We start from the raw sequence: 22,991 nt of genomic DNA on the forward strand, positions 1-22,991 counted from the left end.
AATTCCTTCTTCATGTTTTTGTCATTATTTTAAAAATGAATATAAGATATAAGTAGATTATAAAGACAATAAATAACCAACAGTCTAGTGCAGGCAGTGCCACAGACATTTCATCACATCCTCCTGTATCCCTCTGTATCAGATGCCCTCCCATCCTCCTGTATCCCTGGTAAACACTGACCCCTACCTGCTGTTGCCTAGGTTACGTGTCGTGGAGGGACACTCAGGCTGGTTCCTGGTACGTGGAGACTCTGGATCGAGTGCTTTCAGAAAACGCTTCCACAGACGACCTGGTCACTATGCTCATGATGGTAACTCCTCACTCTCATTTCAAAGGACACGTGTCATTACTCATCACATGACAAATGATTTGTGCTAAACCATATGTTAGAATGGTACAGTCTGGAATGGAATATGCCTGTGAATATTTGACCCTGAGGGGCAATTTATGCACCAAGATGGATTCTGGTGAGATCTGTGAGAATCCATCTTGAGATGTTCCCTCTGTAAGGTTCGAATTTGCCCTGCACTGGGCAGACCAATCACAGGGCAGCACTGAAGTTGGGCGGAGCCAAAGATGCAGCACCCAAACTAGTTAAAACAAACATGGCAACACAGACGTCTGTTCAGATAAGAGGAGAGGATATTGCTGGTTTAGACCTGTCTTGAGTTTGATTAGTGGCCATTCATTGGTACTGCAGGAAAAACCCACAAAGCCTTTTCCCCATTACTTCCCTGCACCAGCTCACTGGGGTCGGACATAACAAAAAAAAAAACATGGTGAAAAATGGTATAAAGTTATAAGGTTTAATTAACAGGAATGTACAAGGGTAAATTAACAAAACATGCTAAAATATGTACACAAAATAACCTAAACTAAGAAACAACATAACAGGATTAACATATAACAAGTTTTGTGCCAAACACGAGTCATGTAGTACAAAAACGAGTGATTAAACTAAAGGACACACACAAAACTAAATCACAAATGCCCCAAAGTAAAACCACATAAACCCACAAACAGAATCAAGTGACAAAACAAAAAGGCACAAAACAGAACTAAACTAAACTAAACTAAGTGTGTCAACACAAACAAAGTGAGACATGTACTAGTACAAAAACAACTGACTGACACAAAAGAGACTCAGACACAAAACGGCAGACAGGCCACAAAGGCCACAGCCCCGAACAGGTGCTGGACTCTCCTTGAACAGGGAGGTGTCTGCAGGTGAGGGGGCAGAGACAAGCCCCACCAATCAGGGACCAGGGCTCTCCCAGCAGGACTTAAGACAGCCAGCAGAAGAATTGAAAACACACAAAACAAGGCAGAGAAGTGGAGGCCTGGGGCTGTAACAACTGTAAAACTTTCACAAAGGTCTGAGTTTGTCAGTTTGGAACAGTTTTCTGTTCAGTTTTTTTGAGCTGTAAAAAAGTAATTAAATAAATGCAAGACAAAGTTCCAGTCTGAGTAACATTTCAGACAAAGACAAAACTATATCTCCATGGAGACAAACAGGTGACGGACCTGCACTAGAAAAGTTACACAGTGTAGCTTTAACTTTTGATTGTTCTGTTCTTGTTGAATGAAGTTCATTTTGCTTGTTGCAGGTGAATCATGAGGTGTCTCAGAACTCAGCCAAAGGTCTGTACAAACAGATGCCCGGCTCCTTCAACTTCCTCCGAAAACTCTTCTACTTTCAACCACGAGCTCAGGAGCATCAAAGTTAGCACCGCTACCATAGCAACGCCAGCATCTTTTGATACAGAGACAAAATAAGAATTTACGATTTAAAAGATTGTTTGAGATTCAGAAAAAAACTGTTATTGCCATTGTGAATGACTGTGCAACATAATGAATAATGTACATATGAATGATGTACATATTTAAAGGGCCATTACGCTACTTTCTGATCTATGTTCAAATGTTGTTTTCTCATCACAAACAGAGCCCAAAGTCTGTGAGATTTTCTCTCAAATGGAAAACACTGTGTTCCACTTTGTGATGTCATGTGGTAAAACAGCTCCACTGTGTTTTTTAAACACCTTACACCTTCGCTAGAATCATTTGGATCAGTCCTGAAGTGACTGTCTTTACTGAACTAAAGGTAAAAGGAGATGTCAACTTGAAAACTACCACTTTATGACATCACAAGGTGGAACAGAGCATTTTGAGCTTTGTAGATGTAGCCAGATTAATAATAAAGGGTTACTCAAACATGTGAATGAAACAAAACACAACTCCAGGTCTGTTTTGGAGGAGGGAACAGTATTCTAACAGGACTTAAAGTTCACAAGAGTCACTTTTGTGTCATATAGGATCTTTAAGATTTCTTTGTTTTGCAAGAGCATTTTTACTGTGATTGGATATAAATACTGGATTCAAGAAGCCAGACTGTCTCAGAGCAAAATAAAAAAGATGAAAATGTGCAATTTTTACTTACTTTAAAATGATTTAAATCCAGCTTGTATTTGTGACTCTGTGACAATCGTGTACTGTTTTGTGTACATTTGTAATGTTCAAACTACAGGGACTTTTAATTTAGATTAAAATAGGGCTTTTTCATTTTTGAAAACTACTGAAATTTTGACTTGGATCATTTTTTGTATGTAATTGTGAAATATATAACAATGTTTAAAGTGGAACTAAATAATAAATCCACTTGTTGTTACTGAAGTGTGTATGTGGTGTTTTTATACTTTTATCTACTGTGTGACGACTTCAGTGCAAACCAGGTAAAGGTAAAACTGCACCTTTCTGCTCCAAAACCTTTGTGCTGCCTTCAGTGACTTTTGCAAATTCTAGTAGTTGGTGACATCACACAGCACTGCCCTGATCACAGACAGGTGTTTCTGATACAAGCACCTGTCTGCAGGGGCGGAGCTCTACATGTGGATACATATCATGCACAATCATTTGGCTTCAATGCATTTTATGTATTTTTTTTATAACTGGCCACAATTATTATTCCTTTAAAGGTGCCGACGGGACCATAAACATACCCCCTCTTTAATCCCCCACAAGTCACATACCCAACAAAATTTTCTGGTCCAAAACGGATCCAAAGTGAAGAACTGTCCCAGTCCAGTCGCTTTGGCCTTGTTTAGTTTCTGTTTCAAGTTTTTATTTGAGTCAGAGTCTAATTTCAATAGTCACACTATAGCTCCATTTTGTTCTTATTTCTCTCTATCTTTTGTTCTCATTGTTGTGTCCTTATCGTGGGACAAGTCCAGTTTCTCTTCTGTTTTATCTCGTCTCTTTCACCAGAGTCACAGAGGAACCTTCTTTCTCCCACACTCCAAACCCAGGAAACAGAGGCTCAGAGAAGGACGAGGAGAAGGTCCAGATGTGGATCAGTTCTCCATCAGCGCAGACCTCATAGAAGGTCAGAGCTCCGGCCTCAGAGTCCAGGAACACGCCCACTCTGCCAGAGAACACGCCCCCTTCACCAGAGGACACGCCCCCTGCCTCCGAGTGACGGGAGCGGTGGAGTCGTGTTATGTTGCTGTTGTGACGGACATAGTACTCTCCATCCTCGTAGAGCTCCAGACACCAGGAGTGATCGTTGTATCCGAACCCACACTCCCATCCCTCTCCTCTCCGTCTGATCTCTTTGTAACTCACTGTTAAATAAACCCTCCCGCTCCAGTCCACCTCCCAGTAACAGCGCCCCCTCAGGCCAGTGCAGCCCAGGACCTGCACCCGGTCTGTGAACCTTTCCTCATGATCTGGATACTTCTGCCTCTCTTTCACACGTGTCACAGTGCGATGGTCCTCAGACAGAACCAGAAGATTGTGAGCTGTGTTTGGGTCCAGAGAGACGTCACAGTAGTCTGAAACACAAACACGTCACCTCATTTTTTTGTTCTGATTGTGTCTACGTTTATTGGAGTGCACCTGTCATGCCCCTGATTCGAGATGTTGAGATTTGAACCATTTGAAACAGTGTGAAGAATGAATGAATGACCTGAGCTGTTCTCTGCACTTTTCTGTGTGAAGGAAAGAAAACAGACTCACACTTCCTCAGACCTGGGACCATCCAGCGCTCTCCAGCAGGATCCAACCTGAAACACACAAGTCCAGCTTAGACCAGACCAGGACCAGAGACCAGAAACAAGAGACCAGAAACCAGAGACTAGGACCAGAACAGAGATCAGACCAGGACCAGAGACCAGAAACAAGAGACCAGAAACCAGAGACTAGGACTAGAATCAGAGACCAGAGACCAGGACCAGAGACCAGGACCAGAGACCGGAGACAAGAGACCAGGACCAGAGACTAGGACCAGAACAGAGATCAGACCAGGGCCAGAGACCAGAAACAAGAGACTAGAAACCAGAGACTAGGACTAGAACCAGAGACCAGGACCAGAGACTAGGACCAGAACAGAGATCAGATCAGGAACAGAGACCAGAGACCCTGAGACTAGGACTAGAACCAGAGACCAGGACCAGAGACTAGGACCAGAACCAGAGATCAGAAACCAGGACCAGACCAGGACCAAAGGCCAGAAACCAGAAACAAGAGCCCAGAAACCAGAGACCAGGACCAGAACCAGAGACTCGAGACCAGAGACCAGAGACCAGGACCATACCAGGATCAGAAACAGAGACCAGGCCAGAGACCAGACCAAAGACCAGACCAGGACCAGAACGGAGACCAGACTAGGACCAGACCAGGACCAGAACGGAGACCAGAGACCAGTTCAGGACCAGAGACCAGGACTAGACCAGGACTAGACCAGGACCAGATCAAGACCAGACTGGAGACCTGACTAGAGACTAGAGCAGGACCAGAGACCAGGACCAGACCAGGACTAGACACTAGCATTCTCTCCTTTGACAGACAGCAGGGGGTGGTCTCACCTGACAGACAGCAGGGGGCGCTGGTCCCATAGAGCGGTCAGGAGCTTTGTGGAGGGTCCTGGATGGTTGTAGCTCAGGTCAAACTCTCTGAGGTGGGGGGCAGAGGAGCTCAGAGCTGAAGCCAGAGCAGCCCCGCCCCTCTCTGAGACCAGACATCCAGACAGCCTAAAGACACAGCATTACACTCATGTGGACACAAGGGGGCAGAGTGCATCATGGGAGTGTCTCACCTGAGCGTCTCCAGTCTGCAGGGGGCGCTCTTCAGTCCAGAACACAGCAGCTCCACTCCTGAGTCCTGGAGGTCGTTGTGATTGAGATCCAAATGTGTGAGACTGGAGGAGTTGAGGACTGAGGCCAGAGGAGCACAGCTGTGAGGAGACAGACCACAGCCACAAAGACTGAGGACAGAGAGGGACATTAGAGACTAGAACCTCCACACAAGAGTTTAAATACAGTCTGAGGACAGAGAGGGACATTAGAGACTAGAACTTCCACACAAGGACCACAGGACTCACAGGGCTTTGGTGGAGGCTCTGACCACCAGCAGCAGACCCAGGAGAGCGTTCTCTGAGGCCTGGTATTTCCTCAGGTCAAACTCCTCCAGGTCTGACTCTGAGGACAGTAAGACGAAGGACAGAGCAGACCACTGAGAAGGAGACATGGTTCTATAAGAGAGGTATCTTCTCATGTTCTTCTGTATCGCCTGCACCAGACTGCCATCGTTGAGCTCGTTCAGACAGTGGAACAGGTTCAGACTTCTCTCTGCAGACACACCCTCTTCATCCAGCTTCTGTTTGATGTACTTTACTGTCTCCTGATTGGTCGGGTCACTTCCTGTGTGAGTCAGCAGACCCTGCAGCAGCCTCTGATTGGTCGGCAGAGACAGCCCCAGGAGGAAGCGCAGGAACAGGTCCAGGTGTCCGTTTGGACTCTGTAAGGCCTGGTCCACAGCAGAACGGTACAGGGCTGTGTCAGGGTCTGGTGTCATAGCAGGGACAGAGGAGATCTCTGTATCTGAATAGTCCTCAAACTCTTCTGAGTCATACTCAGGACTCTCAGGGGTTTCTGGTCTAGTTTGTCTTGATTTATCACTTCTTGGATTTAAATTCTGGAGGAGCTTCGTTTTGAGTGTGGATTTTAGGGATCGTTTCAGTGTTTTTGTTTTTTTTGGTGGAGTCTTCTCAGAAGTTTGTCTGTCTGACTGTGACTGTCTCTTTCTCAGTCTGAGTGTTGAATGCTCTTTGGGTCTTGTTTCTTCTGCTTCAGGACTCACAGAGGGGACAAGGAAATCCTCCTTTGAATCTGAATGCTGCTCAGACTCATGAGCAGTACATTTTGTTCTCTCAGAGGAGTGTAGTGTCTCCAGCAGATTCTCTCCAGAGCTGTAGAAGATCTGATGGACGTGAAGAGCAGCCAGAAACTCCTGTACACTCAGATGGATGAAGCAGTAGACCTTGTCCTGGTACAGGCCTGGCTCCTCTCTAAAGATCTGTGTGAACACTCCGGAGTACACTGAGGCCGCTGCAGCATCCAGCCCACACTCACTCAGGTCACTCTCGTAGAAGATCAGGTTTCCTTTCTGCAGCTGTTCAAAGGCCAGTTTTCCCAGAGACCGCACCATCTCCCTGGTCTCTGGAGTCCAGTGAAGGTCCTCCCCTGATCCCTGATGGTACTTGATGTTCTTGACTTTGGCTTGTACCACCAGGAAGTGGATGTACATCTGTGTGAGAGTCCGAGGCAGGTCTGGTTCTGTTTGTTCCAGAAGCTTCTTTAGCACTGTGGAGAGGATCCAGCAGAAGATCGGGATGTGGCTCATGATGTGGAGGCTGCGGATGCTCTTGATGTGGGAGATGACGACTTTGGCCTGGACCCTGAACCTTTTCCTGAAGTACTGCTCTTTGTGGGGGTCAGTGAACCCTCGCACCTCTGTCACCATGGAGACGCACTCAGTGGGGATCTGATTGGCCGCGGCGGGGCGTGTGGTTATCCAGAGGCGAGCGGAGGGAAGCAGGCTCCCCCTGATGAGGTTCACCAGCAGCACGTGCACTGAGGCGGACTCTGTGGGGTCGCTCAGGACCTGTGTTTGGCTGAAGTCCAGAGGAGGTCTGCACTCATCCAGACCGTCAAAGATGAAGAGCACCTGGAGCTGTTGGAAGCTGCAGAGATCTTTGGATGGACTGAAGAAGTGGTGCAGCAGCTCCACCAGGCTGAACTGTGAGTCTCTGAGCACGTTCAGATCTCTGAAAGTGAACGGGAACAGCAGCTGGAGGTCCTGGTGGGCCCGGCCTTCAGCCCAGTCCAGACTCAACTTCTGAGTCAGCACTGTTTTCCCCACGCCGGCCACGCCCTTCGTCAGCACTAATCTGATTGGCTGTGGTGAATGTGGGTGGGCTTTAAAGAGCTCTTCACATGTGATGGTGGTCTCTAGAGTGGCCTGTCTCCTGGACACCATCTCTATGTGTCTGACCTCATGTTCCTGGTTGACCTCTGAGGCTCCGCCCTCTGTGATGTAGAGCTCTGTGTAGATCTGGGTCAGTGGGGCGGAGTCTCCTGCTTTGGCCACACCCTCAAACACACGGCTGAACCTCTGCTGCAGATCACACTTCAGTTTATCTCTGACTCCAGCTTTACTCCCTTTAAACAAGATGCAAGAGTTAGAATGTGAAACATGTTGATTATTTTATATGGAGGGGCATCTGACACACAGGGAGGGCATGTGACACACAGGGAGGGCATCTGACACACAGGGAGGGCATCTGACACACAGGAATACAGGAGGACGGGAGGGCATCTGGAGGTTCTTACTGCTGAGCAGGCGCTGGGCCAGATCCTCGTGGTCCATCCTCTTCAGGAAGTCCAGGGTGATGTTCAAAACCTCTCTGCTCTCCTCCTCCTCACTCTTGGAGCATTCTGGGTAATCTGAGGCCAGGAGCCTGTGGAGCTTCTGCAGTTGTTGTTGGACAAACCTCAGGACCTGCTCCTCCAGAACCTGGAACCACACAATGTCTGACGAAGTGTTCTGATTGTGACATCACCCACAGTGCTCAGCTCCAAATGAAGCTCATGGAGGCCTGCACTTGGAGCAGCTAATGTGTGGAGCCAGAGCCTCAGCAAACCATTATTCTCTTATGGATTCATCTAGCCTTTATTTTTTCCACTACTGGCCCATACAGTCCACACCTCCACACCTCGTCCGATGGTGGGCTGTGAAAATGGTTCTAGTGTGTTTTTTTGTGGTATTTAGTGTTAAACTAAAACATACACAGAGCTTCACTTTAAATGTAGACTGTAAACTTTACATGTAGACTGTACACTTTACATGTAGACTGTACACTTTACATGTAGACTGTAAACTTTACATGTAGACTGTACACTTTACATGTAGACTGTACACTTTACATGTACACTGTAAACGTTACATGTAGACTGTACACTTTACATGTAGACTGTACACTTTACATGTACACTGTAAACGTTACATGTAGACTGTACACTTTACATGTAGACTGTACACTTTACATGTAGACTGTACACTTTACATGTAGACTGTAAACTTTACATGTAGACTGTACACTTTACATGTAGACTGTACACTTTACATGTAGACTGTAAACTTTACATGTAGACTGTAACTTTACATGTAGACTGTACACTTTACATGTAGACTGTAAACTTTACATGTAGACTGTACACTTTACATGTAGACTGTAAACTTTACATGTAGACTGTAAACTTTACATGTAGACTGTAAACTTTACATGTAGACTGTAAACTTTACATGTAGACTGTACACTTTACATGTAGACTGTACACTTTACATGTAGACTGTACACTTTACATGTAGACTGTAAACTTTACATGTAGACTGTAAACTTTACATGTAGACTGTAAACTTTACATGTATACTGTAAACTGTGACACTGATCTGAACTACATTAGAGAAACAATCAACATCATCACAAGCAACAGATTCATTTGTGCGTGTGTGTATGTATGTGTGTGTGTGTGTGTGTGTGTGTGTGTGTGTGTGTGCGCACGTGTGTGTGTGCGCGCGCGTGTGTGTGTGTGTGCGTGTGTGAGCGCGCGTGTGTGTGTATGTGCGTGTGTGTGTGTGTGTGTGTCTGCGTGTGTGTGTTTTGTGTGAGTGTGTGTATTTGTGTTCACAGTACAGACCAGGAAGATGGAGTCCAGCTCCTCCTGAGGCTCCTGGCCAATGGGAATGCTCAGATCCTTGTCTCTGTCGACCAGTAAAAACATTAAAACTGTTCAGTCCTGGTTCAGTCCTGGTCCAGTCCTGGTTCAGTCCTGGTTCAGTCCTGGTTTAGTCCTGGTTTAGTCCTCGGGGGTAATTCCATTAATGTCGCTAAACATAGTGGCACATAAGTGTTGTTTGAAGTACTGTCACCTTTGACTTAAGGCTGAAGCCACTCAGTTCAGCTGAGCCTCATCGCAGTTATTTTGCATTAGGCGCATGCACGGGGCACATAAAAAGCCCAGAACAAGTAATTGTCGAAAACGTGATCATGTTGAAGATTCGGGCAGATTATTTCAGCGCCTCAGAACAAAAACTACTTTTGGAACTGTATGAAATATAAAACTACAATTACAAAGAAGGGAAATACACTTACAATAACCAAGGCGAGAGACATGGCGTGGCAGAAGATTGTCCACAGCTTAAATGTGTAAGTTTAATTTTATAACAATGCTGAATGTTGGTTTTTAAAAGTATGTTTTCATCAGCCTTATCAAACTAAGTCAGTAAGGGAGAGGAATCACTACAGTGTGTTGTGTGGGAGACTTGCGTTCGATACTCAAAGCGTGCAGTTGATGTCATAAATGTTCATATTTGTGAAGCAGTCTAGTCAGATGTAATTTCTTTTTAATGTGTGAGCTTACTACTAAACTTACCTGCATTGAATTATATGTCAAGTCAATGTCACTTTCGGATTAATCCTGGCCTCACAACAGAATGTTCTACCTAATGTCATTATTCTTTTATGCACATTGATGGAAATTGATAAATAGGATTTCATTAAACAGGCTTGCACAGCATCTCTGAAGCAAATTTGTTGAATCATTGAAATGTTGGGTCATGCAGTGTGCCTGTTAATTGCCTACATTTTGTGTTTTTAAAAGTAAAGGTTTACTTTAACTGTATAACTTTATTGCTTGATGGAGATGTCACATAAAATATAAAGTCTCATTGAGGTCAAGGGTTAATGTTAGGCCTAGCTGATATACCGTATTTTTTGGACTCTAAGTCGCACTTTTTTGTGTGACTGTGACTTATACTCCGGTGCGACTTATATATACAAATTTTCATACTGACAGCCACTAGAGGGCGCCCTAGGTTTATGTGTCAGTATCTGCTGCTCCTATTACTCCTGTACCACTTCACTCTACTGTGCATGTCTCCTGCAGAAAGAGCCTCTGTCCTGCTGCAAGTCGTGAAATCTGCAGCTGAAAACGATAATCAGAAGAAAGCAGCAGAAAGAAAGTTTGGAGTGAGTGAGAAATTTGTGACATCGGGAGGATGCACCATGTAACTTTCCTGGAGTCACTGGATGGATGGACAAAGCTTGAACTTCAGTGACACTGAAACCATCCTCTCGGGATTCAGAAAGGCCCGAATAATTGGAATCAAAAATTGAAAAACTGGAACTGATGGAGGTTGTGGAGTTGCTCAGAAGTGACACAGAGGATGAAGAATTGAATGGATTTAGTGATTTGGAGTGAGATGGAGAGTTTGGTAAACTTGTTCTGTTCTGTTGTTTATGTTATAGTTTATCTGAAGAACTGTTCATATGTGACGTTAACAGTCTGTTCTTCTCTCTTCTATTGTTATTACTACAACTTGACTTTCATTTCCTGGTCTCTGATTTTATAAAATACATTTCCCCTAAAAAGTTTGACTTATAGTCCAGTGTGACTTGTATGTTTTTTTCTTCTTCATTACTCATTTTATACTTATATAATTATACATATATATTATACATTTTATACTTATACTTATACTCCGGAGCGACTTATAGTCTGAAAAATACGGTAAATTCTGTGATGATGTGAATAACTGTAGCTTAAAAGGCATGGCATTCTTTCACATTTGTGTAATGTGTCACAAATGTAAGTTGGTGAAAATATAACAAATACTTCACTTGAGCATAAATATCATCAGAAATGAGAATCGAACCTGGGACTCGTACATGACTTGCAGAACAATTATTCACTCAGCTACAGCTTTTTCTGTTGATTTCTGGAAATCGTCATATTTGAAGATATTATAAGATATTATAATATCCGGCGGGAAGTGTGCGGAACAGTTTGTTTGACTCTCTTTACTACACGTACATATTCTTTGTAACACTGATTTATTAAGCCTGATAGTTAACCTGAGGTCAGTTCAGAACCAAATGTTACCCCAGTAACTCAGCTGAGATTCATGTTAGTGAGAGGAATGGAACTAGGGTCGCCAACCGTCCCTTGAAAAACGGAATTGTCCCGTCTTCAGAAACAAAAGTACGCATCCTGTATTGAACTGAAAGGGGACACACTTAGTCCTGTATTACCACGAGAATCAGAAAGTGTGTATTCAATGGAATGGCGCTTTATGAGAAAATTTACAGTAAACGTATTCTCAGTCTCTCCTGCTCTGTGACATATAAGCTGACAGCACACACACCCCGCTCATCATCTTATTGGTCAAAGTTGCTTGGCTCACAGCTCTGGCTTGGCTGTGAGCTCCGAGCCTCCGCGAGCTCCAGTCCGGCCACGAGCTCCAAGCTCCGGCCTGGCTGTGGGTTCTGAGCTCTGGTTCTCAGGTCTTTCTCTTTCTTCCCTTTCTTTCAGACGCCTCTGGGGTGTCCAAATAGAGGCTTCCAGCATATTTTTTAGGGGAGTCACTGATGTACCCAGATCCCATTGGAAGAAAAATTGTGATTTGACCATTTCCATTCCATTATATTAATATCAGTCCAAGTTTATAACAATGATCTAGAAATTATTATTACTGTAGTGTTTATTACTCACTGAATAAAAAAAAAAATTAGTAGTACAAAAATGTATTCAGTATTTTTTCTTGGGCCTTCACTGAAAACCTTGAAACATCAGCCCTGCCAATGAGGTGTCCCTTATTTATTTTTCAGGGAGTTGGCAACCCTAAATGGAACCAAACTCTCACTAAAACCAGTGAGGCTTATTGAAGTTCTCGAGGATTTGTGGTTAGCGGCTTGATGGAATTGCCCCTGGTTTAGTCTGTACCTCTGAGGTGAGCCTTTAAACTGTGGGCTCCAGTCTTTGGAGCGATCACTTGTCAGAGACTCTGCCGTGGGGCCACAGGGGCCACTGTTGTCAATATTAATGCCTAACCCCACACACACAACACACACACAAACAACACACACATGCACACACACATACATACATTCACACTCCTCCTCTCTTTCTTTCACTCTTTCTGTGTGTTGTAAAAGTGTCAGACTTGAGGTTAAATTGACACTGACCTGAGCTGTGCAGAGGCTCCACTTTGGCCTTTTTTAAAGTCGATGTCCAAGCCTTTGGAGATGTTACTTCCCAGAGAGACTCCACTGGGGCCAGGACCTGCTTTAGACCTGATATAGTCCTGGTTTAGTCCTGGTTCAGCTTTGGGTCTACGTCCAGACCCTGGTCCTGCTCCGGAGTTCTCCATTTTTCTGCAAACATAAAAAGTTTTATAATTCACATTTTGCGTTTGTCTGCATGAGGGGAGTGTGTTTCCGAGGTTTGAATTAAAACATTTCAAATCAAAGTAGAAAACAAGAAGAATGAAACACACGGTGAATCCTTGATGTCAAGTGTTATAGACAGATGCATTTTTCTTTTGCATTTTTAAAAATATATTTCTTTATATAAATGGTCTATTAATTGTAAAGATAAACACATAAATGCCTGTAAGGTTATACTGTTGTATTCCTATATTCCTGTATTCCTATCTGACACTGGATGTGACTATGGCAGCACTTTAAACACAAGGACAGTCCTACAAAAGGGGTTTTAGGTCCTGACTACAAATGGGGACGAGTTCAAACAAAGGACCCTGAACTCATAATGTCCCGAGGTGCGACTCATGAAAAATTAAAGTAAGAAAAAGGAGAAAAATAATGGCGGTGGAGGCACAGGTCATCAAACTGTCAGATTTTGAGATCAAGTTATTCTAAAAATTCTCATCCAAATCTTATGGCTAAAAACAAAAACTTGTGTTTAACTTTTTCAAAACAAAACAGCTATATTTCTGGGATACATTTAAAATAGGCAAAATGACCTCAAAGACAGTGATGGGATATGTATTATTAATTATTTAACTATTTTTAAATTGATAAGGGATTACATTTATACAGGGAGTGCATAAAGAACGACATCTCTCCTTTGAGAAAAGATGGAAAAGATGATGAGAAAAGATTAAACAGTGAAAGGAACTTCTGGAAATACTTTGCCATAATGTGAAAAGACAAATATTAAACCCATCTCACACACACACACTCGCGCGCGCACACACACACACACACACACACACACACACACTCGCGCACACACACAACACACACACACACACACACACACACACACAGACACACACACAGCTGTATGTCACTGTACTCTCATACAGTTTTTCCTTTTTGCTGGAGCAGGTGACAATCCAAAATGGAAAAATGATCTTTGCCAGATATGATCAGGTGGAATACCACAGCTTAACTGCAGTACAACAGTAGATTCTTAAAGTACATGTAATTAGTGACTATCAAAAGAGATATCAAATAACTGGCACATTTCACCATGAATCACATTTCAGAATAGACTGAAAAACATTCAGATAAACTTATTATGAACAAATGATAGTTTTGTCTCACACACTTGTTAAGATGATATAAAGCCACATTTATCATGGGACACTTCCTCAGTGATGAAGATGTTTAGGTGCTCCTCAGCTAAAATGAAAAAAACCCAAAAAATTTTACTATTTTACTTCTGCAGGAAATTAGAAGTTAAACGTAAGATTTATGGACACATCACTATTAGGGACAGCAGCAGACAGCCTGTACAGGAGGAAGGCCTGATGCAACCAGCGGCCCACAGGTCTTCTGCAGTCTGGACGTCCTCGTCAGTGAGAGTGGACGAAAACAGTGGAGACACGCATGGACCACTCAGTATGATTTATCTCTCATCTTCTGGAGGAGGAAGAGCAGAATGGGTCTTACGTCTGCACTTGCGCTAACACTTGATAATCAGGGGCCTCCGCTACACTTTCATCACAGCACATGTGTGGAGATCACATGTTGATAGTTTGGAATGTTAACAGAAATGGTGTTTCAACAACGCCACCCCAAATCTAACTGAGGAAATAGAATTTAAATATAAGGCACACAGGTAAGTATATTAAATGAGAGAGCCAGGTTCCATCATTTACAGGGTATTCATTTTACATTTTTAAAGGAAACACATTTTTTTCATGTTAAATGTGCTCATATCACTTTATTTGAGTCATGTGTTTGGAATTTGAGCGTGCTGAGTCACAGCGATTTAATGAAGTTTCTATGGAAGAGCCTGAAGTTTGGAGAAAATGTGACGTCATGACATTGCTTCTGCCCATGACTTTACATTAGCCCTGAAATACGTCTTGGGGGCGCAGGGTGGGGGCGACTTGTAATCAAGTGATTGGTCTGAATAAACATTATCACACACCAGACCTATTGTGATTCAGCTGCTCACTCTGTCCTGCCCAGCACCAACTCTCCACTGGTGCCATGTTACTGCTACATGCTAATGAATGAAGAACAACAGAGCTGTGTGCTGTACAGTTACGGAGAGTTCTACTTCAAGTCAAAGTGCTTCCAAGGAACAGTTTTTAGGGAGTACCGTACTGTAAGTCACACTTTTTTTCATGGTTTGGGTGGTCCTGCGACTTGTACTCTTATCCAGCGCTCTTTGTAAAAAAAAACCAAACAATAGATACATAAAATAATATCAAGTAAATCAAACTAATAAAGGAAACTAAATGATAGACACATAAACAACTTCGTTTTGGAAAGCATCAGTGATTGATTTGGGGGAGGGGAGGTTATCTAACTGTCTATTATGTAAATATTGATTATTGATAAAGCTTTATTAGAGGATCATTTTAATTTACAGTTACTGAAAACAACATTTTGATTTTGAGAATTTTTTCTCTGTGAATATGATATTTTCCAAGAAGTATGAATAAATTCATTTTATTTTTATTTTTACATGTTTATGTGTATGCTGAGTCATGTTTTCTACTTTGAGGGTTACTGGAACTCTGGGAAAGATAAACTTCTAATTGTTTCCAGTAGGTGGAGCTAACTGGGGATGAAAAAAATAGATGAGTTGTGTTTTTGCAAGAGGCTCTGGCTGCAGACACATGGGGAAAGTGGAGTTCCACTCATGTTCTTTTCTCGTCTGCAGCCTCCTGTATGACAACACAACACACTGTATGAGGACACGACACACTGTATGAGGACACGACACACTGTATGAGGACACGACACACTGCTGGGTGCACAGAACTGTTGGCTGATGATAATCTCATGATTCATGAAATGGGTCAAATGCAGATGACAAAGTAAAGCCAACACTGAGCTGGAGGTGCTGCCCCAGACTCCTGCCTCTGTTTAGGTCTGGGACATGTTGCATTGAAAACTCCAATAATAATAAGAGCTGCAAAAGAATCATGCTCATGTTAAAATCATTATTTAATCTGTGAAAATACACATTTCTCAAATGTGTGGGATTTAGCTGTTTAGATTTATATAAACTGCCTTTGGATGTGATTGTACATGCTCTGTCAAACTCATTTTCCTGTAATAGTTTTGTAGTTTTCTTAATGTGTGTCATTACAGGTTTTCACTCTGCAGGACACGACTTTCAACCAGTCAGACGTAACGCCCATTCTGCTCTTCCTCCTCCAGAAGATGAGAAATATATCAGACTGAGTGGCCCAAGTCCACTGTCCATGTCTCCACTGTCCATGTCCAGACTCACAGAGGAGGAGGAGGTCCAGACTGTATCAGACCTGTGGGGCCTCTGGTTGCATCAGGCCTCCCTCCTGCACATTCTGTCTGCTTCTGTTCCTAATGTGTCCTTAAAGTTTAGGTTTAACGTCTACTTTCCTGCAGAAGTGAAACATTGAAATGGTGGTTTCTGTTCATCTTAGCTGAGAAGCACCTAAACAGCTTTACCATGAGTAAATGTGTCCCATGATAAATGTGTCCTTATATGACCTTAACAAGTGTATGAGACAAAACTAGAGTCATAGAAGTTGCTCAGAATAAGTTTTTCTGAATGTTTTTCGGTCTGTACTGACATTTGATTCATGGTGAAATGTGCCAGTTATTTGGTGTCTCTTTTGACAGTAACTAATTACATGTACTATAAGAATGTACTATTGTACTGCAGATAAACTGTGGTATTCCACATGATCATATTTTGCAGTATTTTTTTTCTGTTTCAGCAAAATGGGAATAACTATTTCAGAGTACACTGACATACAGCTGTTTGTACTCACCTATTAATGCAGAGTGTGTTTGTGTGTGTGTGTGTTTGTGTGTGTGTGTGTGTGTGCGTGTGTGTTTGTGTGTGTGGTGTGTGTGTGGGTGTGTGTGTGTAATGGGTTTTTCACATTATGACAAAGTATTTTCACAAGTTCCTTTGATTGTTTAATAAACCATCTTTTCTCAAAGCAGAGATGTTTTTCTTTATAAACTGACTTAAATACATTTCCAGTATAAATGTAATCCCTTATCAATTTAAAAATACTTTATTAATAATTAATAATCTCATCAGTTTTTGAAACTTTAAGGTAATTTTGTCTATTTTAGATGTTTCCCAGAAATATCGCCATTGTGTTTTGCAAAAGTTGAACATAAGTTTTCGTTTTTAGCCATAAGATTTGGATGAGAATTATTAGAAAAACTTTGGTCTGAAATTCCGACAGTTTGTTCACCCGTGCGTCATCTGCGTGGTACGTGTTTTTAGCATTAGCATTAGCAAAGTGTCTCGGTTGCTAGGCGACGGAGCGGCTCCGTGGGATACACCGGTCACATTTCAGCTACGGCGAGCGCTCCAGCCTTCACAGCCCTCGACAGCTGCAGCCCTTCAATTGGGACACGGCTAATATGAATAAAAAATAAAAAATAAAAAATAAAAGTCTATAGGAGATGGTGGAGGTCACGTGTTTCCGGTCTGGAATGGAGCTCCACTTTCCCCATGTGTCTGCAGCCAGACCCCTCTCTGTTTTTGGGGTGTGCCAGGCAGAAGTTGCATTTTAGGTCAATTTGGAGAAATCTAGAAAAAAAAAAAAAAAAAAAAAAAACTGTACGTAGGGTCAAATGTATGTAGGACCTTAAAGTGAAGTTCTGGTATTTTATTGATGATTGGGTAATGAAATTAGATTTTTGGAAGGGCGAGTGACGTCATCGACCAAAAATGAAACTGTTAATATCTTAAGAACCATAATTGCACAAACAAAGTATTTTGCTGCACAAAACAGCACCAAAGATGGACATAGTTTTAGTGTAGGTGTGTGTTTGATGGGGGCCAACTTAATGGAGGTGGTGAAAGTGCGTCATTCCAAGTGTCTGCACAGCACAGAGAGCTTCGTCACGTTCATACAAAAAAACAAGTTTGAGAAACTGAGATTTGACTGAAACCATCTACATTAAAGACACAAACACACACAGACTTACAAAACACACACAGACTTACAAAACACACACAGACTTACAAAACACACACAGACTTACAAAACACACACAGACTTACCAGAGGCAGCTCACACATCCACAGTCTGTCACGACACGGAGCTGCTCCGTCACTGCACCCACGGGAGCTCAGGCCAAAGTGAAAGTAAAACTTGTACAACAGGTCACAGATCAGCTCTGGAGCTGAGCACAAAGAGCACTCACTTTGCTGACAAGTTCAGACAGATCTGTACTCCAAAAGATCCTCTCTGGTGTTTGCTGCTCTTCAGAAGTTTAAACAGAGACGTATGATAGAACCTTATTTTATTAGATTTATATTTAATACACTTGTGTGGTTTCAGTGAGAGCTCCCACATCACATGACCCTATCAGCCCTCTGTTTTTTTGTTGTTTTTATCTGCACTCTGCTCTTACTTGACTTTTTTTCTTTTTTTTTATGAATGTGTAACTTCAGATGTGCAAGACTCAAGTTGGGCAATAACAAAAGTAAATAAGAAACCACTTTAAAACAAACACATAGAAACTTTTCATACTGCAGTGGTTCTCTGAACTCATGTGGAATTAAGCTAGCCTGATTCATCAGCCGGTTTCACTTTGTAGAAACTGTCTGACCTTGCAGTGTTAGAATTCGTTCGCTCGACGGTAGCCACGTACTTTTTATCATTTAACTAATTGCTGTTATTTGGTCGTGATGTATGTAATGCACCGCTAACAGGGTTAACTGGTATATTAAGCTTTTCCCAGATCCCATAGGAAGAAGGACAATAACGTCTTTCCCCTTGATGAAATTCACCAAACATTCTCTTTGTTCCGACTTTAAATCCTCGAACTCAGAAATCATTGACAACACAGAATGTCTGGCTCTCTGCTGATTGGCTGGTGCCCAAACTCACACTTCCAGGGTTCTTGCAAACTGTCAATTATATTTTGATTCCTGACCTAGTCGCTGGAGAGAAATGAAATTGAGTGGAGGCACTAGGTGGCACCAGCCTGACTAGAATTAAGCAAAGATAGAGTGAAAAATGCACAAATAAGATTATTGTCCAAAAGGGGCCGGACTGATGATGTAGAAGTCAGTTTCTAAGAGTGTTATACAGGGAGCCTGGTCATAAAAGGGTTGAGACCTGGTTCACACCTGGTTGAGACCTGGTTAAGGCCTGGTTGAGGCCTGGTTAAGGCCTGGTTGAGACCTGGTTGAGGCCTGGTTGAGATCTGGTTGAGACTTGGTTGAGACCTGGTTCACACCTGGTTGAGACCTGGTTAAGGCCTGGTTGAGACCTGGTTGAGGCCTGGTTGAGATCTGGTTGAGACTTGGTTGAGACCTGGTTCACACCTGGTTGAGACCTGGTTAAGGCCTGGTTAAGGCCTGGTTGAGACCTGGTTGAGACTTGGTTAAGACCTGGTTGAGACTTGGTTGAGACCTGGTTGAGACCTGGTTGAGACCTGGTTGAGACTTGGTTGAGACCTGTACAGTGTTCCTACTTAAGCCCCTTCCCCCGCCTTCCTCTCCTCACACACTGACTTTGTGGCCATACCGGTTTGTCAAAGCCTGATCTCGTCAGATCTCAGAAGCTCAGCAGGGCAGGGCCTGGTTTGTACTTGGATGGAAACACTGGGAAAATCAGGAGCCACAGGGGGCACCAGCTGCAAAACTGTTGTCATGTCCTTAGGCAAGACACTTTACCCACATTGCCTAATATGAATGTGGTGTGTGCGTGAGTGATGGCAGTGGTAGAAGGGACCAGTGGCGCCGTTTGGCATGGCAGACGGGCTTCTGTCAGTCTGCCCCTGGGCAGCTGTAGCTACAATAGTATCTTACCATCACCAGGTGTGGAGAAAAAGAATAATGAATCTATAATGCTCTGTAAAATGTCTTTGTGACATATGTCTGTGAAAAGTGCTGTATAAATAAAGACTTAGTTACTTTCTCTCTTCTGTCTCTGTCTTTAAGGTTAGAGTTGTTTCATTCACACATGTTTAACACACAAACCCTGCATATTTAGGCTGAGTTCTTCTAGTTAATAGAAAACCACCCTGTGATGTCATGTGGCAATACAGGAAGTGCTCCAATGTGTTTTTAAACTCCATCTAAAGACTACATATAAGTTATACTTCAAATATGGTTTATGAAGATTGAAATGAAAGTTTAAGCTGTGTGTCATGAAATCAGAGTGTTTTCTTAGCTTCTGAAAGTGTCTTCATCGTCCATGCATGCTCTGCATGTATGTGGACACCACATTTAAAAAAAATAATTAAGGGAAAATAAATCAGAACACCATCACAAATTTGGGGTATGTTAAAAACAGACAGACAGCCTGTGTGAGAAGGTGAATGTTCAATCTTAAACCTCTGTCTTTGAAAATTGCACTTTCCACAGTCTTTCAAAGATGCCCTCAGATTTTCTGAGGGCAAATTCAAGCCCCCAGAAATCTGTGATAAATCAAAAGCACAAGTGTAAAAGTCCAGATTCTACAAGTACATTTGCCAAATTTTAACCCATGAAAATTTGAAGGACCGACCTTAAATTGTTTTTTTGATAAATCAATCTGAAAGTGGCTCCTTGAACAACTCTGCTCAAAACGGTCGGCAGAGTTGACAAAATATCTTTTTATGACAAAACTATAAAGAATTGGGAGCTAAAATCTGGGTCCTGTTGGAAAGTGTGTGAAACTTTTAGAATTTTTTCAGTCAAATCTGAGATGGTCGGACCCATATGGAAAAAAACTGGAAAAAAATATAAGAATTGACCAGTGTCTTTGTAGTAAATCTTTATATAAGGTTTATATGTGTCATGTGTGGTTTACTCCTGGAAGTCGCTCCTTTTGCATTTTTCTCAAACAACTATATTATGAAAAACTAGTAAAGATAAAGTGAACATTTTGCATGACATTTACAGGTCATGTTCATGATCAACTACATTTTCTGTGTATGTTCCATGTAATGTTTGTATTGTTTAATTATATGTTGCAGAAAAAAACAGTCAGATTCTAAAAGGGGATTTGAACCCAGGTCTCCCATGTGGAAGTCCAGTGATTTACCAATTGAGCGAACCAACTACTGATTATAAAGGGAACAACAGCAGATATTGAGGACAAGTACAAGTACTCTGGTATTTGTAACTGATATGACGTCATGTCAGTTGAGGCATGTGAAAAAAAACAGAAGTGTGTAGCTGCTTTTTGGAATATTACAAGTCAATATAACCTTTGTAATAATTAGGATTTTGCAGAGTAAAAATATTTTTACAGCCTGATGTTTGTTCACTGTGACATCAGTGGAAGATGCTTTTTAAGGTTTTAATGCAATATTTACATTACTGTGTTTACCCCCATGATAACACACACACACACAAACACAGACACACACACAAACACACACTGTGATAATTTTCTTTCTCACTCTCATACACACACAACACAGCAATCAAGTTTAAGGAAACAATCATCATTTCACTTAAATGACCTTTGTCCAACACTTGTGAGGAGATTGTGTGTGGAATTAGTGTCATATACAGGCCTTGCAGGTTACAAAGTTTTATATGTTTGATGCTGCACATATTTGCATATATGCTGCTCATCAGTGTCTGAACTTCTGCCACGATGTTGTGCTTCATGAGCGTCCTCTGTGAGTATAACACCTCCACACCTCTGTGTGTTTAGACTCTACAGCTACAGTAACACACACATGTGCTGAACTGTTTCAGGGCTGGCTGCCACATGCCTGGACACAGCAACAGCGTCCTACGCTTTGTCCACCACCAAAGTGACCACGTGTGACACTCTGGGCTATGTGCATCGCCTCAGCTGTGGTGAGTCTGTCTCAGTACAGTACAAAGTACTGTGTACACTGTGAGTGTGGGACTGGAGTTAGATTACTACATAAAGTACTACTGTGACCTGCCTGTGAAGTATAGTTGAATACTTACAGTTGAATATGTTGTTGACACAGAGCGTGGAGTGATTGCTGTACAGGCTGCACTGTACGGACGCCTGGACAGAGAGACCTGCAGTGAGGGATGGACCAATAACCTGAAAGACATCACCTGCTCCCAAAGCGGCACCAAAGCAGTCCTTCAGAACAGGTTCATCTCGCCTCATGTTTGTGAGACCTGGGTTCATGGCAAAGCTCCACATTCTTATCATTGTTATCCACAGATGTGATGGGAAGACGACCTGTGAGGTAATCACAAATGCTTTCCGCTTCTCTGACCCGTGCTATGGCACCTACAAATATCTGGAGAGCACCTACGCCTGTGTGCTGGAGGTCAGCAGCAGTGTGGTGTGTGAGCACTACAACACCAGACTTCAATGTGGTACAGTAGAACTATGCAGTCCAGTAGAACTAGAACATTGGAATGCTCTACAGTGTTTAACATGTGTTGAACATACTTACTCTCCTCTCACAGGGCAGGGTCAGGTGATACTGTGATATTCGTCCCGAGTATCTTAGGTCTTGGGGCTGTCTTGGCTGATACATCTCTGCAACATCGTGTGGTGGTCAGGGACAGTAGGAAGAAAATGGATGGATGGATGGATGGATACTTAAACATGTGGATGAAACAAAACACAAGTGTAGAACTCTGCAGAGATGGCATGTGTTCTGGGACTGTTGCATGTGTGAATGGGGTCACACTCTGGCATCTCTTGTAGCCGGCAGTTTCCTGGGATCTATGTGTGACTGGTGCTTTAGTGGACATCAGACATGTTCCTCTGACCTCCTCTTTGTTTGTGCAGATCCAGGGTTTTAACGTGTCACGGGGGCAGTTCTCTTACGCCAGTGACTGCGCCGGCTTCTTCTCTCCTGGGATCTGGATGGGTCTGATGACCAGTCTCCTCATGGTCCTGGTGCTCACCTACGGCCTGCACATGATCATGCAGCTGAGGACCATGGACCGCTTCGACGACCCCAAGGGCCCGGCTATATCTGTGCCCCAGACCGAGTGAAGCGCCCGTCATATACAACCCTAACCCCAAAGGCCCCGAAGAACGACTGAAACCCCCAGGAGTGAAAGGCCCTGCTGTCTGTACCCCAAAACGAGTGAGACGCCCCCAACCCAGAACGAATGAAACACCCAGGAGTGAACCATAGAATGTGTGTCCTCGAATGAATGAAACGCCTGACACGTCTAACCCTCACCCCAAAGAAAATAAATGATCTGAATATCTGAATCTGAATAATCTTGTCTTACATAAACACAAAGGAACAGTGTGAAATGATGGAGTTGAAGTGTAGTGAATGTAACAGATTTAAATGACATGAGACAGGTTTTCAGGAGAAGCTGAGCAGGGCTGGCTCTGGTTTGGACTCAGAGACTGCTGGGAAAACAGGCTCTGTCCTTCCTTAGGTTCCACTTCAGTCACGTTGCCAGTATGAATGTGG

The 22,991-nt window shown here is 42.9% G+C and overlaps 3 protein-coding genes across 4 annotated transcripts in view; 2 read left to right on the plus strand and 1 right to left on the minus strand.

Annotated features, from left to right (window-relative positions):
- The window catches only part of casp9 (caspase 9, apoptosis-related cysteine peptidase), a 15,454-nt gene extending 12,785 nt beyond the window's left edge, over nucleotides 1-2,669 (plus strand). For both annotated transcript variants that reach the window (XM_055159819.1, XM_020932448.2), the window contains exons 9-10: nucleotides 202-311; nucleotides 1,609-2,669. In XM_055159819.1, coding sequence (XP_055015794.1) covers nucleotides 202-311; nucleotides 1,609-1,728 — 230 coding nt within the window. In that variant the 3' untranslated portion in view covers nucleotides 1,729-2,669. The remainder of the gene's footprint in view (nucleotides 1-201; nucleotides 312-1,608) is intronic.
- LOC110167144 (NLR family CARD domain-containing protein 3-like) lies at nucleotides 794-17,745 on the minus strand. Its single transcript, XM_020932449.2, has 9 exons — nucleotides 17,674-17,745; nucleotides 12,363-12,551; nucleotides 9,037-9,100; nucleotides 7,669-7,852; nucleotides 5,379-7,497; nucleotides 5,094-5,261; nucleotides 4,864-5,028; nucleotides 4,016-4,062; nucleotides 794-3,831 (listed from the first exon to the last, which is right to left on the minus strand). Exons 2-9 carry the CDS (start codon nucleotides 12,545-12,547, stop codon nucleotides 3,245-3,247), a joined length of 3,519 nt encoding a protein of 1,172 aa, XP_020788108.2. The 5' UTR covers nucleotides 12,548-12,551; nucleotides 17,674-17,745; the 3' UTR covers nucleotides 794-3,244.
- Nucleotides 17,746-21,187: 3,442 nt separating this feature from the next.
- On the plus strand, nucleotides 21,188-22,555 carry LOC110167140 (L-rhamnose-binding lectin CSL2-like). The gene is made up of 6 exons (XM_055159812.1): nucleotides 21,188-21,236; nucleotides 21,316-21,420; nucleotides 21,561-21,693; nucleotides 21,767-21,924; nucleotides 22,018-22,028; nucleotides 22,346-22,555. The coding sequence occupies exons 1-6, from the start codon at nucleotides 21,212-21,214 to the stop codon at nucleotides 22,553-22,555; spliced, it is 642 nt and encodes a 213-aa protein (XP_055015787.1). The 5' UTR covers nucleotides 21,188-21,211.
- The last annotated feature ends 436 nt before the right edge of the window (nucleotides 22,556-22,991 follow it).

The sequence above is a fragment of the Boleophthalmus pectinirostris genome, unplaced genomic scaffold (genome assembly GCF_026225935.1).
Source record: "Boleophthalmus pectinirostris isolate CB_2022bp ecotype Guang Dong unplaced genomic scaffold, ASM2622593v1 HiC_scaffold_2823, whole genome shotgun sequence".
In the NCBI taxonomy this organism is placed as follows: Eukaryota; Metazoa; Chordata; class Actinopteri; order Gobiiformes; family Gobiidae; genus Boleophthalmus; species Boleophthalmus pectinirostris.